Genomic DNA, 19,339 nt, shown 5'->3' with positions numbered 1-19,339 from the left:
TGAAAAAATGAATTACAGTTTTCAACGGGGCTAAAAATAAACTTACCTTTCTTTAAAGTATTTAAAAATAATAAACCTGTGGGGAAAAAAGTTTTAATTTTACTTAATTCACCACTTACCTTGTCAAAAGCAGGCCTTGCGACTGCTTTTTAAACGCGTAGCTCCTGGAGACTTACCCTCCCGGAGAAACCTGAAAAAAATTGGAAGTTCCAGGCGTACGCGCTGCCTCTCTGGCGCACGCGTCTGACCCTCGAACCCCTTCCTTCAAGGGAACGGAAGTTCCGGTTTACAGTGCATGCACGAAACCGACACTTTCGTTGGCCCTATGCGTGAGTACACAGTGCGTACTCACCCGTGGAGACCCGAATTTCTGGCCCTTTGTTTTTTTTTGTTGTGCAGTGATGCACTGTCTTGGAAATAGCCCTGATACCAAAGTCTCATAACATCCAGTGTATGTGTGAAGCTGGAAACCCCAGTACCTGGTCCAGTCCCGAACCAATCAACAATTGCAACTGATCCCAGACAATCCCAGCCGGAAGTGGCAGCCTCCAATGGCTCTGGTACCGCTCTCGTCTCTGGGTCAGAAGGTTGTCCATTCAAGTGACACTCCAGGACTTGAGCACATAATCCAGGCCAGAGGTTCCCAAACTTTTTTTGCTGAGGGCCCCCACCCCCCACCCCCCAGAGATTCCATGTGGCCCCATCTCTTTCTAAGAGTTTTTTGCGGATTTAATGTTAGTGTAGATATAGCTGGAAACCCGGAGTACTTCGGCAGTTTTGTCACTTCTGTTTCAATTCTGCTCCCTTACACTTTTGGGTTTTAATATGAAGTCCAGTCATATCATTAGGCCTCACTGGCCGGGAAATCCCTTAGATCTGCTCCCACTTCCCCCGACATTACTTTGCCAGAAGTGTGGTGGAAAGCCCGAGCAGATCCGAGGAATTTCCGGCCATTGTGACTGTGTAGACAACTTCACTGGGAGGAAGACTGCGGGCCTCCCCTCTCTTTGGGTTGGGGATACGAGCCGGGTGCAGGATGAACTATCCTCTGCAGACGGAACTAGAATGGGTCTGTGGTCAGCTTGGTTTGAACAGGGAGTAATGAATCGTTGGGTTACATTGGAGGAGGGAAAATATAAGTTGAATATTTTTGCTCAAATATCGAGGACCCATGAGTGCAGATGCAATTATTCATTTATCTCTCAATTTGAGATCATGCCAAGCAAGCAGCAACACAAAGTCCAAGCAGGGCAAAAGACATTTTAATTAGAGTCATGGGGGGAAAAATTCAGTTGTTTGCGTCTCCCGTTAGCGCCTTAAGAGGGCGCCAATTGGGGCGCAAAGCAACTAGCGCCCGGGCGCGGCGATGTTTGTGCCGCTCGCGAAATTAACTAGACATTTTGCGGCGGCGCTAAACACTACCGCCACGATCTCCTGCGCCGGCAGATTGTGACGTCAGTCGAGTGCACAACGCCCGGTTAGCGCCCCGAACCGGATATTGAGTGGCGCCCCCTGCCTTACCGCCTGCCGCTAGCAACGACAGGTTGAGGGGAGCGTTGTGCTGTCAGAAAGGGACTGGGGGAGCGCTATTTAAAGGCGACCGCTTCCTGCCTTTTTTTGACGGTGACATTTTTGCACCACGCATTCTGAGAGAGAGAGAGAGAGAGAGAGACTTCTGGAGAGATTCAACGCTGTGTGAAGGAATTTTGAGTACTGAGCAGCACTTTGCAGGTTTATTTTGATTTGCCCTTCCTTGCTTCGCCAGCACTCTGAGGTAACGCCTCACTCCTCAGCCTTTGCGCCTTAAGACAGGTGTGAAGCGCCTGTTTAGCGCTCCAATCACCTCCAGGGGCGATAAAAGCCAAGTTTGCTGCCGGAGGCGATAAATAGCGCCAGGCACTAAACTTTGCGCACGGCTGATAACGGCGCCCCAAATGGGGCAATACCGAATTTTTCCCCCATAGAGTCATAACGGCACAGAAGGAGGCCATTCGGCCCATCGAGTCTGTGCCAGCTCTCTGTAGAGCAATCCAGTCAGTCCCATTCCCCCGTTCTATCCCCGTAGTCCTGCAAGTTTATTTCCCTCAAGTGCCTATCTAGTCTCCCCTTGAAAACATTGAGTGTCTCCGCTTCCACCACTTCCGTCGGCAGCGAGTTCCAGGTCCTCACCACTCGCTTCGTAATTTTTTTTCCCCTCACATTCCCCCTGTATCTCTTGCCCAAAACCTTAAATCTGTGTCCCCTAGTCCTTGTACCATCAGCTAGTGGGAACAGCCTTTCCCCGTCTAGCCTATCCAAACCCTTCATAATCTTGTACACCTCTATCAAATCACCCCGCAACCTCCTTTGCTCTAATGAAAACAAATCCAGCTTCTCCAACCTGTCCTTGTAGCTAAGATCCCCCATCCCCAGAACCATTCTGGTAAACCTCCTCTGCACCCTCTCAAGGGCCTTCACATCTTTCCTAAAGTGTGGTGACCAGAACTGGATGCAATACTCCAGTTGTGGCCTAACCAGCACTTTATAAAGGTTCAGCATTAGAAAGGGGTAGAGCAGTGGGCAATAAAGTAATTTTGAGGCCAGGTTTTTAAAGGATGGTTGTTTATCTATTCCCTCTAAACATCACGAGGCCCAAGGGCTCATGAAGCCTTCGATGCAGAGACAAAAGAGAACGGCCGTTTCACAGCGCAGCAGATATTTGGCATGGCGTGTCAGACGATGTTAATATTAATTTATTTCTCGATGGGAGCGGGGACCGCCAGGTCTCAGGAGCACTCCCCAAAATACATTTACGCTGCACGGATGTACAGACCAGGAGGCAAACAGCATTTCTTTTTTTCTAACTGAATGACACCCGTTTAAGCTGAGGAGTATTGAAAGTATCTGTAAGCGGGAATTGTTCGCAGCAGTGCCTGAGTTTTGGAGAGCGCGGAGTTGGGAATCAGCCTGAGAGTTGAGGGGAGTGCAACAGTGTCACCAATGGTGAAATTAGTGAGTTACAGCGAGCGTCCGCCACACAAGCCCCCTCCCCACCCCCCCGGCCGCCGCCCCTCCACCCTGAAAACCTCAGTGCTGCCCCCCCCAGTTTGGGAACCTGTGAACGAGGCTGACACTTCAGTGCAGCACTGAGGGAGCACTTCATTATCTTTTGGATGAGCAGTTAAACTGTGGCTCCCTTCTGCCTGCCCAGGCAGTTGTGAAAGATCCCGTAGAACCATTTGGGGAAGAGTAGGAGAGTGTCCCCCGTTCCCCACGCCCCCCCCCCCCCAGTGTCCTGGCCATCATTAATCTCTACATCACTGAAACAGATTGTCTGCTCACTTGTTTCATTGCAGTTTGTGGGAGCTTGCTGTGTGGAAAATTGGTTGCCACTTTGGCCTACATAACAGCGGCGACTACACTTCAAAAGCAATTTATTGGCTGTGAAATGCTTTGGGCAATGCCCGAGGACGTGAAGAGCAAGTTCTGTCCACATCTCTTGGAATTATTGCGCCCCCGTCGCCTAATAGGGAAATTGGATGCACACAAGGCTCCAGTGAGTGTTCCCCCTCCTCCCATGCATCTAGATCCTCCAGAACTGCAGCGCTTCAAGCAGGCGGCTCACCAACACCTTCTCGAGGGCAATCAGGGTTGGGCAATAAATGATGGCCTTGCCAGCGACGCCCACATCCCAGGAATGAAAAAAAAAACTGGGTAGCTCCCAGTGGGCTGCCTGTGATGGGATATCATCTCTGGGGCTCAGGCAGGTAACTGCAAAGTCAGGTCTTTGTTGACCTTTATGCAGTTCCAGCCAGATCCCCACCGTCCCCTGTTGTGTCTCCTTGTGTTCTTATACTATAAATAATACAGACACCTTTAGCTCATTTTAGTTACTGCTTTTACTTAGCTGTATTCTTGCTTTGTTTTTCTGCTGCCGCATGGTGCGGAGTGATACAAGATGTCCGACGCTGCACTGTGCACTGCCCGTGCACAGTGTGCCACATAGTAATATAACTACACCATACCAAAGTAGTTCCATACCAAAGTAGTTCCATTTAACGATGTGATACTATAACAATGTAACATCCCCCACAACAAGTAGACCATTACTGACCTATACTGGCTCCCTGTCCCCTAAAGTCTTGCATTTAAAATCCCTGTCTTTAAGTACCTCAACAGCTTCACCCACCCTATCTCCAAATCCTCCTTCAGCCCTATGCCCAGCCCCCTCCCCCGAACACACTGTTTCCCTGATTCTGGCCTCTTGTGCAACCCCCACTCTCTTCGCCTCACCATCAATAGTAGACTTTTAGCCACTTGGGTCCTACCCTTGGGAATTCCCTGCCTACAGCTCTCTGCCTCCCTACTTTCCCTACTTTTAAAAAGCCTCTTCAAAGCCAGATTTTGATCACCCCTCAATCTCTCTTTTCCTGGCCTGGCATTCCGTTTCCTCACACATTTATTCTGTGAAGTGCATTTGGGATTCTCCTTACATTAAAGTTGCTACATAAATGGATGTTGTTTAACGGTGGCACGCACGCGCAGAGGGACCGAGTTTTGCCTCTAATCAATTGTATCCCACTTTCTGAAAAGACGGTCAAAATGAATCAAATTGGACAAACGGGTCAGTATTTCAGACCAAACCTGTAATTGTTGAATTCATACCATTCAGGCAACAAATCCCACTCTTAGTCGGCAGTAAGTCATCATTAAAAGAATTACAGTAAACTCTTTCTTATCCGGCACCCATGGGACCAGGATGGTGCCGGTTGATGAAAAATTCTGGATAACAGAGAGGTAGGCCATTTTTAACACAAACAAAAATAAAAACCACTGACTAACTCGGCCACCGCAGGAGACTCGGACTCGGCAAAACGAGTGCTGGATGGATTCGGCAAGATTACCGGTTATCTATTTTGCCGGTTATTAAAGTATTCCAGATGATTAAGTGTCGTTTAAACAAGAGTTTACTGTAAATGTTTTTTTTATGTAGCGGTTGTCTGCTTTCTCTAACAGTAACCAACCCCCTCTCACGCATTCATTCTTATCTCCCTTTCTCTAGTCCCTCCTGTTATTCATGCAGAGCGTGAGGAGTTTGGTGAGGAGCTGGTGTTGATTGTCAACAAAACAGTTCAACTGCGTTGTGAGGCAGACGGGAACCCGCCGCCTTCCGTCTCCTGGCTCAGAGCCGGCCTACCCATCACTACTGACCACAGACACCAGCTTCTGGATGGGGGCAGCATTCTACAGGTGAGCGCTCTGGAAATCGGATGAATAATAATTATATTGGATTATCTCCCTTGGAATCAAGTCCATATACCACTGTGGCGGAATCTCTCCATCCCTGGTCTGTGCCGAGTCTGGCTTCTGATTTGAAGTTGAATCACACACCGTTCGTTGTGCTTTTTCCTCGTAGATTCACTCGGTGCAGGTGTCTGACACAGCTGGCTACAACTGTATAGCAGAAAACCCAGCGGGAACCACAGAGAAGCTTTTCAGCCTTCATGTTCAAGGTAATGATCTCTGCTCCATTTTGAGGACATGATTTACAGCTTACGCTGCATTGAGGCGTCAGCGTCCGTGGCAGTGACATGCCAGCAACAGAAACTTGAATTCATGTAGTGCTTTTTCACATAGAAAAACGTCCCAAAGCACTTCACAGAGGCATAGGGAAAAAATGTGGACACAAAGTCAAAGTAGAGAAGTTTAAGGAGTAGCTTTCATGTATTCATACTGAGTCAGGTACATTAACTTAGGTAATTAGGGCTTCCCACTGCTGTACGATAGACCCAGGTGTATGGAGCTGAATGGATCAGTTCTCTTATTTTCATTTGATCGATGATCTTTTTCACCTCCAGTCACCCTCATCTTGAGTCTTCAAACTCTCTCTCTCTCTCTCTCTCTCTCTCTCCTTTCTTGTCTCTCTCTCTCTTTTATCAATACGCCTCTGGCGATGCGTCCTCTGAACTCTCCTTCCTCATTCCTCCTGATCTCCAGACACATGTTCCTGCATCTTCACTGTACTAAAATCAAGACTTATTGCACCACCTCTGACTCCAACTAATTCTTTCCCAAGAACTCAAGTCTACTCTGTGCCTGCCTCTGTGAGGAAAAAAAATAATCGCTGCATTAAAGAAGGAAAATATAAATATTGAATTTTGATTGTGAATTAATGTTTACATTCCTGAAAAATTCTATTCCAAAGGTGAAGGGAGAAAATCCTAAAGGCCATAAATCCCCTGAAATGTGTAGCTCGGTGTTGGTGCTGGGATTGAATAGCGATTAGCCAGTCCCAATTCACATCTGGTCCTGCTCTTTTTTTGTACAGTGCCTCCCACCATACTTGGCCCAAATCCAGAGAACGCAAATGTTGTGGCGAACAGCCCCATTTGGTTAACATGTGAATCCCGAGCAGTTCCGGCAGCAGACATCACATGGTACAAAGACGGACACTTGCTGCAGTTCAGCACCGACATCCTCATCCTGCCAGGTGAGATGTTCATGAGAAATAGGGGAGGGGGGGCGCGAGTAACGCAGAACCACCTTTGACCTCTCGAGTGACATCATCGTCTGAGAGTGCTGTCCATGGCCCACCATCCCCTATTCATGGTGTCACGGAGGAGGCGATTCTTCACAAAATGGTTGTTCCCAGCTGCATCTGCCGAGCTTATTGAATGCTCAAAACACAAGAGAGGACAGATAAGGAGTACTAGTAATACAGGTATCTCTCTCCATACCACTTAGACAAGTCCGTAAGGTACATTATCCATGCAAACAATTTATTATAAGCACACTTTTTATGGGCTCCTGTTGTGATATAAGATGAGCATTACAAATGTTCCCTTAGTTCAGTGTGTTTCATATGATTTTGAGTAAGAAGAAAGAACTTGCATTTATATAGCGCCTTTCATAACCTCAGGACATCCCAAAGTGTTTTACAACCAATGAAGTACTTTTGAAGTGGTCACTGTTGTAATGTAGGAAACACGGCAGCCAATTTGCGCACAGCAAGGTCCCACAAACAGCAATGTGATAATGACCAGATAATCTGTTTTAGATGTTGATTGAGGGATAAATATTGGCCAGGACACCGGGGAGAACTCCCCCTGCTCTTCATTGAAATAGTGGCCATGGGATCTTTTACGTCCACCTGCGAACACAGATGGAGCCTCGGTTTAGTGTCTCATCCAAAAGACAGCACCTCTGACAGTGCAGCACTTCCTCAGCACTGCACTGGAGTGTCAGCCTAAATTTCTGTGCTCAAGTCTATAGAGTGGGATTTGAATTCACAACCTTCTGACTCAGAGACAGGAGTGCTGCCCACTGAGCCACAGTTGACACTTGGCAACATTTCTGTAATACCTGACCCATGTATCAATTAGGCAATTGGTCAGATCCAGGAGTATAGACCATGGAGATGGTATATTTGAAGATGTTTTAAACCTTAATAAAGTTATTCATTTTTCATTCAATCTTGGATTAGGTTGAAGCCTGGAGTTGATTAAAAATCAGAACTCCTACAGCTCCCCCATTGCTCAGTGAGTGAATGCAGAGGTCAGTGTGAACTCAACCATACTAACCAGGGAAGCATCTCATTCAATTCCCAGCCTGTGCTGAGGTAGCTAGGCTCAGGTAGGCTGCAGTCGGGGTGCCACCAGGGCTGGTAAGATAACCAGGATTCCTGCTTCCAGTTGACACTCAGTGACCCTTGCTGGAAGACGTGCGTGTGGTCATTGGGTGAGGAGAGGATTGGTTTGGTTACACTGCTCCCATGGTTCAATCCTGCTAATACTCGAGTGTTCAGACTCACATATAAAGGATTGGGTGAGCTACCAGAGAGTGGCCAGTACCCATGGAACCATATTCTACCATGGGTCAGTGCCTCAAGAAGGGGGAGGGAAGATGGACGTTTCCTCTAACTATTCATGTTTAAAAATGATAGGCCTACCATGCTTATTTGAACATAGTTATTGAAAGCAAATAAGACATAGCAGGGTGCATTCTCTTCGATCTGGAGACCTAGAACGTAGAAGGATTGTTGGATACACAAGAGGAAATTCTGAAGGCTGAAATCAATCACAAAGAGTTCTTGATTAACCCAAAGAACACAGCTCAATTTCCACTTCTTAACGGAACAGATTACTCCGTGTTCATTTGAACTATTTCTTTGGACGACAGTTGCATAATCTCTCATCTGATCTCTTCCCATTTCCATTCCAGGTGGTCATATCCTTCAAATTCCCAGAGCAAAGATGCAACACAATGGCAAATACGTTTGTATTGCTACCAATGCAGCGGGGAGAGATGAGAAGCACATCCACCTCCACGTATACAGTGAGTGACAAAACCAACTCCGTGTGAAAGGTGGGGAATATATACATAAAAGGACATATAGCAACAAATCTGTTGCTATAAGAGCAACACCAGCAAAATATCTAAGGTCAGCATCAAGGGCTCTCAGGTTAGGCACAGCACAGTTAGATCCATAGTAAAGCTCCCCCTACATTGCTCCATCAAGCACTCCCTAGATCAGCTGTAGTACAAGTAGAACGTCCCGAATCCGGCAACCTCGGGACCGAGGCTGAGCCGGTTTTCGTGTTTTTCCGGACTTCGGAACGTGTTTCTGATGTCCGAAGTCCGGAAACGCCCAAGCCCAGGTTGCGATATTTCTGGACTTCGGACATAGAAACACATGCTGAGTCCGGAAATGCCTGGGCCCAGGTTGCGCTTTTGGTAAGCCTCCCTCAGGGTGTCCGGATTCTGGAACATTTTGGGCAGTCTCTACAGAACCTGATAGAGAAATATTTGTAACTCTGGTGCAGTGAACATTTAAGAATATTACGGTTCGTTTATTAGCCATTGCCTCTATTTACAGCAGCAGATAGCATTCCATTACATTCTAATCGATGTCTTTTTGATTTTTTTTCCCTTCAAAGCCCCACCCACTATTAAACACCATGGCGATAGTTACTCTGAGGCCATCACAGTCCGTGCCGGAGAGACGGCCACCTTCAGATGTGAGTCAGAAGCAGTTCCAGTCCCTACTGTTGTGTGGTATAAGAATGACCACCAGCTGGCCCTGGCAAATGGTGCCCATACCCTGGCTGAGGGGCAGATACTCAAAATTGAAGATGCCCAGGTAATATCTGTGTTTGGTATTTCAAATGTTAGCAGCAATTTAACTCAACTGTATAGTATCCCTCCCTATCTCTGTAATCCACTCTACTCCAGCCCTCCGAGATATCTGCGCTCCTCTAATTCTGGCCTCTTGAGCATCCCCAATTTTATTCACTCCACCATTGGCAGCTGTGCCTTCAGCTGCCTGGGCCCTAAGCTCTGGAATTCCCTCCCTAAACCTCTCCGCCTCTCTTTCCTCCTTTTGAGATGCTCCTTAAAACTGACCTCTTTGACCAAGCTTTTGGTCATCTGCCCTAATAACTTCTTATGTGGCTCGGTGTCAAGTTTTGTCTGCTGTGAAGCACCTTGGGACGTTTTACTATGTTAAAGGCGCTATATAAATACAAGTAGTTGTTGATGGCGAGTTATATTCATCTTACATTTGTTTGTTGGGTTAACATTCTTTTACATGGCTAGGTGTAAAATGGTCTGGAACACACAAATACACACTCACACCCCGCAGTACATACCAATATTTTTGAAGATTTGGGTGACAGCATTAGCATTTCTTTATATACAGTGGCTCTACTATCTTCTTTGATTTCCAATGGACCTCCCACATCCCATGCACTGTGATGCTGCCTCCTAGAAGCTCAGTTTCCTCTTCCACACCAAGCATTTTTTCCCATCCTGAACAATCCTTAACTCTCCATAAAGCCCGTGTGCTGAATACTGCTCTGATGTATGGGAAAGCTCTTCCAGCCCCTCCTCTCAAACTCCTGGACAGGATACAAGAAAAAGCTTGTCATCTGATGCGTGATTCTTTCCCATACCTCTAACCTCCAACCTCTCACTCTCTTTCTGTGACATCCTTTCTTGTGTTTCTTAATTTTATTGATACTACTGTGATTGAATTTTCCACTTGTTCCCTGTCTCACACACTGCTTCCTATTATTTTGCCCTCTGCTAACTTCTTAATTTTTTGCTCCATCTGGTTTTAGATTACAGATTCTGGACACTATATGTGTAAAGTTACCAACCTGGCCGGACACATGAAAAGGACCTTCAGGCTGAGTGTGCACTGTAAGCATGGGAAGCACATTTGGCTTCAGACAACTGTTTATTACACTCAAGCGTTTTTTGTCACGTCTTTGGGAGCTTCTTATGCAGAACTGCCTTCAGGAGATTGAACAGCTGGGGTAGAACCCATGCTGAGGTGGATTGTACCTGTGGAAGGATCAGGCTTGATGGGCCAAATGGCCTTTTTCATGTTCCATGCTTCCGTCCTGCTATGACATTGGTGGACATACATGCTATGCCATGAATGCACTAGGATGTTGGATTTGGGTTTTCCGAACTCTTAGCTTCCTGGGCGGAATTTTAACTCGCCCTGCTTGGCGGGAATGGCGCGGGCGAGCGGTTAAAGTGGGGCGGCTCCATTTCCCGCTCCGTTCCTGCTGAGCTCTGATTTTAACGCCGCTGGTTTTGGTGACATATGAAGTCCCTGCCAGACTCGGGCGTCGTATGACATCAAAAGGGCTCCACTGGCATTTTAACCGGGGCCTGAGCAGGGAAGTCGCCAAGGCTTTCCCGCTCGACTTTGAAGCAGGTCGGCAGCTGGTGGGAAAGACGGAGAAGCCCTCCAGGCAAGTGAAAAAAGTTTTCTTTGTGGGGCCACCAGGAGCAGGAGTGTTCCTCCAGTTCCCACAAGGAAAGTCGCAGCCTCCCCTGACCCGGTCTCCTCCCCCTTCCCTTCCACAAGACCCTCCCAAAAACCCCTCCGTCACTTACCTGGTAGCCAGCGGGTGGCCTTTGGCCTTTGCCCCTCCCCGCCACACCCCCGATCTTCGCCTGCCCGCAGCCTCTCTGTTCCCTCTTCCCTCCTGTGCCAGGCAGGAGGCGGACCAACGACGTTTTAACGAGGCCTGGGCGTTAAATTACCCCAGGCCTGAAACATGTGGCAGCGCTCGCCCTGCCCCTCACCCACCCTGGGTTAAAATCAACCTCCTCCCAGTCTTCCCTGTGTTAGTTGGTATCTTCTGTCGAGCATCATTCCTCTGTTTGGAACGTGGGCTGGGCATTCTTCTCAAAAGCCACTGCTGACGCCGCCCCAAGGTGCAGTAATACAGCCTGGAATGACTCGACTGCCAATTCTCCCCCCTCTTCCATTGGGCTCTGGTTGATGTTACCACCCAATGGTGTGGCCGAGATCAACAGCCCACATGCTGTGCTGTAACTTTGCCTTTTAATTGGCCACCATTCAAGACAAACATTTTCATTCATTTTTTAATTTTTATTTGAACACATCAATCATTTAATTTTTAAAAAAATTGAATTTGGATCAACTTTCATAAAAATAAGAGCATAGAATGTAAGTGTTGACAAGTTGGCAAGGGGGGGGGGGTGACAAGATGGTGAAAATGGGAAAAAGGACCAAATTGTTGTCTTGGGTTTTTACTGCAAATGTCCAAGCTAGTCCTCATTTTTATATTATTGATTCTTCTCCCTTATTTCAGCCCCACCAACATTTGAAGAGCCCTCCCGGGAGGTTGTTAACCAGACAGCTGGCAGTGCCCTTGTTCTGTCGTGCCATGCGTCGGGAGTTCCACCACCCACCGTCACTTGGCTCAAAGATGGAGAACCAATAGGTAGGACTGGGCGTGGCCAGCATCGTCATTAGAGCGGTTAGAAGGTGACGCTCGCTACCACCGGAAGTGGTTGAGGCAAACAGCTTGGATGCTTTCAAAGGGAAACTAGACGAGTACATGAGCGAAAAGGGAACAGAAAGATAATGCTGAAAGAGGCAGATGGAATGGGAGGAGACTCGTGTGGAGTACAAAACACCAGCACAGAGTAGTTGGGCCGAATGACCTGTATCTGTGCTGTATATTCGATGTAATAATAACGTTTTTTTCTTCTTTTTAAAAAAATGTGGAACGGCATTGATCCTGGTGGCACATTACCTGGTGGCATAGTGGTGAGCACTGTTGCCTCACAGCGCCAGGGACCCGGGTTCAAATCCGGCCTCGGGCGACTGTCTGTGTGGAGTTTGCACATTCTCCCTGTGTCTGCGTGGGTTTCCTCCGGGTGCTCCGGTTTCCTCCCACAGTCCAAAGATGTGCGGGTTAGGTTGATTTGGCTATGATAAATTGACCCTTAGTGTTAGGGGATTAAATACGTGGGGTTACGGAGATAGGGTGGGATATGTGTCGGTGCAGGCTCGATGGGCCGAAATGGCCTCTATCTGCACTGTGGGGATTCTGTGATTACTGAATAAATCTAGGCGAGATGGCCAGGTTTTCCATGGGACGCAATGGTTCTGGTGCTGCTGCCTGTAGTTGGATAAATCGAGAGGTGGTGCGGAGTGAAGGGGGAAGGTCACCTTTAGTGCAGCAGGCCATGGAACCATGGAGCTTCAAGAAGAGATGAAAGTTTGGGGATTAGAGTACTTTAACAAAACTTTCCCTCAGGCAGTTCAAGAGCTGCAGTCGAATCCAAGATGGACTTGATTGATTGTGCAAGGTCTATGGAAAGAGCGGGCTTAATGGGGCGAAAGGTCTTTTCTTATTATTATTCTTCTGATATTGGTGCACCAACAGGTTTTTGCTATGAAAAAATGTATTCGCTTTGTGGGATCTGGGCATCGCTGGCAAGGCCAGCGTTTATTGCCCATCCCTAATTGCCCTTGAGAAGGTGGTGGTGAGCCGCTGCCTTCTTGAACTGCTGCAGTCCATGTGGTGAAAGTACTCCCACAGTGCTGTTAGGGAGGGAGTTCCAGGATTTTGACCCAGCGACGATGAAGGATCAGCCGATATACTTCTAAGTCAGGATGGTGTGCAACTTGGAGAGGGGGACTTGGAGGTGGTGGTGTTCCCATGCGCCTGCTGCCCTTGTCCTTCTAGGTGGAAGAGGTCGCGGGTTTGGTAGGTGCTGCCGAAGAAGCCTTGGCGAGTTGCTGCAGTGCATCTTGTAGATGGTACACACTGCAGCCACGGTGCGCCGGTGGTGGAGGGAGTGAATGTTTAAGGTGGTGGATGGGGTGCCAATCAAGTGGGCTGCTTTGCCCTGGATGGTGTCGAGCTTCTTGAGTGTTGTTGGAGCTGCACTCATCCAGGCAAGTGGAGAGTATTCCATCACACTCCTTACTTGTGCCTTGTAGATGGTGGAAAGGCTTTGGGGAGTCAGGAGATGAGACACTCGCCACAGAATACCCAGCCTCTGACCTGCTCTTGTTGCCACAGTATTTATGTATGAATAGTAATACATTGAGTTTTTGTCTCTGCTATTTCTGGACTGCTCACTGCCCCTCTGCCTCTAAGATTTTTTTGTTCTTGGGGAAACCTAGGCAAAGGGCCATGGTCCCAATATAGGACAACGCCAAGGGGTACCATCGAGCTTGTGTTGCAACAGCCAGGTGTGTGCTGCTTAGTGATCACAGCTGGGCGGCAATGGACAACTTCCATTGGCCACAGGCTAGGAAAAGGAAATTATCAGCCAGGGTTCCCACTATTTGAAATATAAACAGAAAATGCTGGAAATACTCAGCAGGTCAGGCAGTGTCTGTGGAGAGAGAAACAGAGTTAACGTTTCAGGTCTGTGACCCATCGTCAGAACTGGAAAATGTTAAAGAGAACAGGTTTTAAGCAAGTACAGAGGCAGGGAAAGAAGGGGCGGGGAGGAAAGAACAAAAGGGAAGGTCTGTGATAGGGTGGAAGGCAGGAGAGATTAAATGACAACAGGGATGATGGTGCGAGGTCTAGAGGAGGTGTAAATGGCCACAGCGGAATCATTACCAGTACCTGCTGTCCGAAAAAGTTCCAGTTCTGACGAAGGGTCTCAGACCTGAATCATTGGCCCAGAAATTTGGGTCGGGGGCTTCCCGCGGGTGTAAGCCTCCGACCTGCACTTACCTAGCGCGCCGGCCATTGAGCTGTGGGCCCGCGTGGGATTCCGATCCTGGGCCTCCTTCAACTGCCGGCGCGCAGTGCTTGCGTATCCAGGGGCGCAGTTAGTTCGATGCATCCCCTGGGATCATGTGGGCCATGGAGAGCCAATGGTAGCAGGGAATGCTTCATTCAGGAAGAGCTGTCAAACCTATAAATACTATAAGCCCCAAAACTTCAAATGAATTTTAAAAAAACATCACATTTTAAAAATAACTATAAATTACATGAAACAACTATTTTAAACAATAATTTAAATTTTTGAAAAAATTAATTATATTTTCTAACGGGACTAAAAATAAACTTACCTTTCTTTAAAGTATTTAAAAATAATAAACCTGTGGAAAAAATGTTTTAATTTTAATTAATTCACCACTTACCTTGCGCCTGCTTTTTAAAAGTGTAACTGCTGGAGACTTACCCTCCCGGAAAAACCTGCAAAAAAAAACGTAAGTTCGATGTGCACGCGCTGCCTCTCCAGCGCACGCGTTCGACCACTGAACCCCTTCTTTCAGGGGAACGGAAGTGCCGGTTTCCCGTGCATGCGCAGTGCATGCACAAAACTGGCACTTTCGTTGGGCTTACGCGTGAGTACCCTGTGCGTACTCACCCGTGGGGACCCGAATTTCTGGGCCATTAACTCTGTTTCTCTCTCCGCAGACAGTGCCTGACCTGCTGAGTATTTCCAGATTTCCAGCTTCCACAGTATTTCGCCTTTTGTGTTCCCACTAACTGAGGTGCACTCACCATCCAGGTTTACACATGGGTGAGGGCAGTAAGCACCCATGGATTTGCACACCAACAGGTAACTTTACCTGTTACCTTAAGGGGAAACAGGTAAAGAAAAGCTGGAGCGCATGGTATCAAAACGGTAAATTCGGAAAATTATTTTTAGACTAAAATTGCCAGTTAGAGCAGGGAGAGACAGGTTGGAGCTGGTAAAAAGACAAACTTAGAACGGATATCTGGAAGTTCTTTTTCAACACAAAGATTGATCAATACATGGAATGGATTCCCGATAGGTGAGTGGAGGTGAAACTATTGATTCATTTCAAAATAATTAGATTAGTGGGGAGACATTAGGAGCTTTCAGGGTGGATGAATTTAGCTGGGCCAAATGGCTTTGCTCATCAGTAAAGATCTTGAGTGTGGAACAATGATCTGTGAGAGGTCCACATACAATCTGCTACGGTCACTTAGCGGAGTGACTGCTTTTGGGGCTGGCCCAAGTACCAATATTGTTGGTTTCACCTCTAGGCTGGATATCATGGAACTCTGGAATTTGCTACTGTTAGTTACTCCTTTACAGGGAGGTGGCTTTGAGGTTCAAGGGACCCACTGCAGGGCAGAAAGTGCATTTTCAGAAAAAGGTTCAAAATATTTGTTTTAATAGTAACTTTCAAAAGAGGAATTGGATCTCTACTTAAAAAGGAAAAATGTGCAGAGCTATGGGGAAAGAGCAGGGGGGAGTGGGACTAATTTGGTAGCTTTACCAAAGAGCCGGCACAGGCACGATGGGCCGAATGGCCTCCTTCTGTGCTGTAAGACTCTATTTGAATAAGAGGCATTTTTAATATTTCCTGTTGACACGGCTGTGTTTCCAGCTCCTTTACCTTGCAGTAATGTAAATCATAATGAAACTGTTTTCACAGAGAGTAGCAACAGCCCGGATTGGCACATTCTATCCAGCGGCAGTAGACTGCAGACCATCCAGTTACAGCTTCTCCACGCCGGGAATTACACCTGCCTGGCGAGGAATTCTGAGGGAGAAGTGCGCAAACATTACTCACTGATTGTTCAAGGTAAGATGGTGCTATTGACTCACATCAAAGAGCAAGGTCCCAGTCTTGAGCACCAAACTCTGCCGAGTTAGCTGATAGACATGGTGGTAAAGAAAAGAAAAATACTTGCATTTCTATAGCGCCTTTTACTACCTCAGGACGTCCCAAAGCGCTTCACAGCCAATTAAGTACTTTTCAAGTGTAGTCACTGTTGTAATGTAGGAAACGCGGCAACCAATTTGCGCACAGTAAGCTCCCGCAAACAGCAATGTGATAATGGCCAGATAATCTGTTTTAGTGATGATTAATGAGGGATAAATATTAAGAACTCCCCTGCTCTCCTTTGAAATAGTGCCATACACTCCCTCAGTATCAACCTAGATTTTTGCACTCAAGTTTCTGGAGTGGGACTTGAACCCACAACCTTCTGACTCAGAGGCGAGGGTGCTGCCCACTGAGCCACTGATGGTGGCTCTGTCAAGAGGAGACTGAAACAGAAAAATGAGATGAAAGGAACAGACAATGCTGGAAATCCCCAGCAGGTTGTCGGTCTCTGTAAAGAGAAAAGGCAGGTTAAAGTTTTGGCTGCAAACTGTTCAGAATTCCGGTGAAGAATCTACAGCTAAAACATCAATCTGTCTTTTCTCTATCCACATGCACATGGCCTGCTGTACAGCCCAGATTGTGTTTGTATTACACCGTACAATAATGCCTTTAGCACCTGGTGACATTCTCTATATAAACGATGTCATCACACCATCTGTTTACCAAACTTTACAACTGAAGATTTTCCTGCTGCTATTTTCAGGAGCGACAATGCCCCTTTAAACCCAACCTCGGAAAACCATCTCCTACTTCACCTGCATGACACCTCCATTTCCTGCACCAGCTATCACTGAGTGGGGTTGCCAGCTGATGTTGAATTATGGGCTGCCTGGGCTAGCTTTGAAGTCAGGTCCTTCATTACAACAGTGACTACGCTTCTATAGTACCTCATTGGCTGTAAAGCGCTTTGGGACATCCTGAGGTCATGAAAGGTGCTATAGAAATGCAAGTCTTTTAGTGGTGAAAGGACAGTGTTTTGAACTCTCTAAGCTGCCCAGTCTGTTGTCCACCCCATCTCCTCATGTCTTACTTACCCATCTAATTTCCTCTCGTCTCCTAATACTAATCAGAAAAGTTATTTTCTGAATTGAATGACAGTCTTTACAATTTTGGTTCATTTCTTTATTTTTTTTCTCACTAACCAGTGTCACCTAGCATTCTCGGCTCGAACGTGCCCAGTGAGTATGACGCCATGGTGAATGAAGATGTGAACTTGGAATGTGTGGCTGCAGGGGAGCCGAAACCCATTCTGAAATGGCTGAAAGACGGCCAACCATTGGAAACACTGGAGAAACCACACTTTAAGTGAGAGCATATTTATTTTCAAATACTTCTCACTAAAAGACTATTTACAAAATGTAACTGGACATCACCTTGATTTTTGTTTTGCCTAGTTCCAGTTTTTAATTGAAAAATGTTAATTTCTTTGATGTACTCCACTAATTCTCCCACGTGCAGCAGTACTTTTAACATTGGCATGTGTACAATGGTTGGTACATGTGCCAATGTTAAAAGTACTGTGGCGTGGGGAAAGACTATTGGACTATGCAGCTTGCAGGCGGGGGACTCTAGTTTTATATATGGGGCATTAAATACAGAAGCAAACAAATGATAAACTTGTACAAGATATTGCTTAGGCCAATGTTAAGAGTGTTATAGAAACATAGAAGATAGGAGCAGGAGTAGGCCATTCAATGAGATCATGGCTGATCATCCAAATTCAGTACCCTGTCCCTGCCTTCTCCCCATATCCCTTGATCCCTTTAGCCTCAAGAAATATATCCAACTCTTTCTTGAATATATTTAATGAACTGGCCTCCACCGCCCTCTGTGGCAGAGAATTCCACAGGTTCACCACTCTCTGGGTGAAGAAATTCCTCCTCATTTCAGTCCTAAATGGCTTACCCCTTATCCTTAGACTATGACCCCTGGTTCTGGACTCCCCGGCCATCAGAAACATCCTTCCTGCATCTAGTCTGTCCAGACCTGACAGAATTTTATAGGTTTCGATGAGATCCCCTCTCAATCTTCTAAACTCCAGTGAGTATAAGCCCAATCGACACAATCTCTCCTCATACGTCATTCCTGCCATCCCAGGTATCAGCCTGGTGAATCTTCGCTGCACTCCCTCCATGGCAAGAATGTCCTTCCTCAGGTAAGGTGACCAAAACTGCACACAATACTCAAGGTGCGGTCTCACCAAGGCCCTGTACAACTGTAGCAAGACATCCTTGTTCCTGTACTCGAACCCTCTTGCTACGAAGGCCAACATACCATTTGCCTTCTTAACCGCCTGCTGCACCTGCATGCTTACCTTCAACGACTGGTGTACAATAACACCCAGGTCTCTTTGCACTTCCCCTTCTCCCAATCTATTGCCATTCAAATAATAATCTGCCTTCCTGTTTTTGCCACAAAAGTGGATAACCTCACATTTATCCACATTATAGTGCATTTGCCATGTTTCTGCCCAATCACCCAACCTGTCCAAATCGTACTGGAGTTTCCCGACATCTTCCTCACAGCTTACCCTCCCACCCAGCTTTGTGTCGTCTGCAAATTTGGAGATATTACATCCAATTCCCTCGTCCAGATCATCATTAATATATATTGTGAACAGCTGGGGTCCTAGGACCGATCCTTGCGGTACCCCACTAGTCACTGCCTGCCACTCGGAAAATGACCCGTTTATTCCAACTCTTTGCTTTCTGTCCGCCAACCAGTTCTCTATCCAAGTCAATACCTTGCCCCCAATCCCATGTGCCTTAATTTTGCATGCTAATCTCTTATGTGGGACCTTATCGAAAGCCTTCTAAAAGTCCAAATACGCCACATCCACTGGTTCTCCCTTATCTATTTTACCAGTTACATCCTCAAAAAATTCCAGTAGATTAGTCAAGTATGATTTACCTTTTGTAAATCCATGTTGACTTTGTCCGATCCTGTCACTGCTTTCCAAGTGCTCTGCTATTACATCTTTTATAATAGACTCTAGCATTTTCCCCACTACCGATGTCAGGCTTACCGGTCTATAATTCCCCGCTTTTTCTCTACCACCTTTTTTGAATAGTGGGGTAACATTAGCTACCCTCCAATCCATGGGTACCGTTCCAGAGTCTATCGAGTTCTGGAAGATGACCAGCAATGCATCTACTATCTCTAGGGCCACTTCCTTAAGTACCCTGGGATGTAGACCATCAGGCCCTGGGGATTTATCGGCCTTCAGTCCCATCAATTTTCCTAACACCATTTCCCTACAAATACTGATTTCTTTCAGTTCCTCCCTTTCATCAGACCCTATGTTCCCCGGCATCTCTGGGAGGTTATTTGTGTCCTCCTTTGTGAAGACAGAACCAAAGTATGTATTTAGTTGGTCTGCCATTTCCTTGTTTCCCATTATAAATTCCCCTGATT

The 19,339-nt window shown here is 46.8% G+C and overlaps 1 protein-coding gene across 1 annotated transcript in view; it reads left to right on the top strand.

The window, feature by feature from the left end:
- LOC147101676 (hemicentin-1-like) overlaps positions 1 to 19,339 on the top strand; it is a 395,279-nt gene that overhangs the window by 261,906 nt on the left and 114,034 nt on the right. Inside the window, exons 55-63 of the mRNA XM_085965457.1 lie at positions 5,042 to 5,229; positions 5,396 to 5,492; positions 6,308 to 6,469; positions 8,200 to 8,313; positions 8,916 to 9,118; positions 10,098 to 10,179; positions 11,613 to 11,744; positions 15,692 to 15,841; positions 17,071 to 17,230. Coding sequence (XP_085821583.1) covers positions 5,042 to 5,229; positions 5,396 to 5,492; positions 6,308 to 6,469; positions 8,200 to 8,313; positions 8,916 to 9,118; positions 10,098 to 10,179; positions 11,613 to 11,744; positions 15,692 to 15,841; positions 17,071 to 17,230 — 1,288 coding nt within the window. The remainder of the gene's footprint in view (positions 1 to 5,041; positions 5,230 to 5,395; positions 5,493 to 6,307; positions 6,470 to 8,199; positions 8,314 to 8,915; positions 9,119 to 10,097; positions 10,180 to 11,612; positions 11,745 to 15,691; positions 15,842 to 17,070; positions 17,231 to 19,339) is intronic.

The sequence above is a fragment of the Somniosus microcephalus genome, chromosome 23 (assembly GCF_052327205.1).
Source record: "Somniosus microcephalus isolate GS21.2 chromosome 23, FLI_Smic_1.0, whole genome shotgun sequence".
NCBI classification, from domain to species: domain Eukaryota; kingdom Metazoa; phylum Chordata; class Chondrichthyes; order Squaliformes; family Somniosidae; genus Somniosus; species Somniosus microcephalus.
This window is presented reverse-complemented; position numbering and strand designations above follow the sequence as displayed.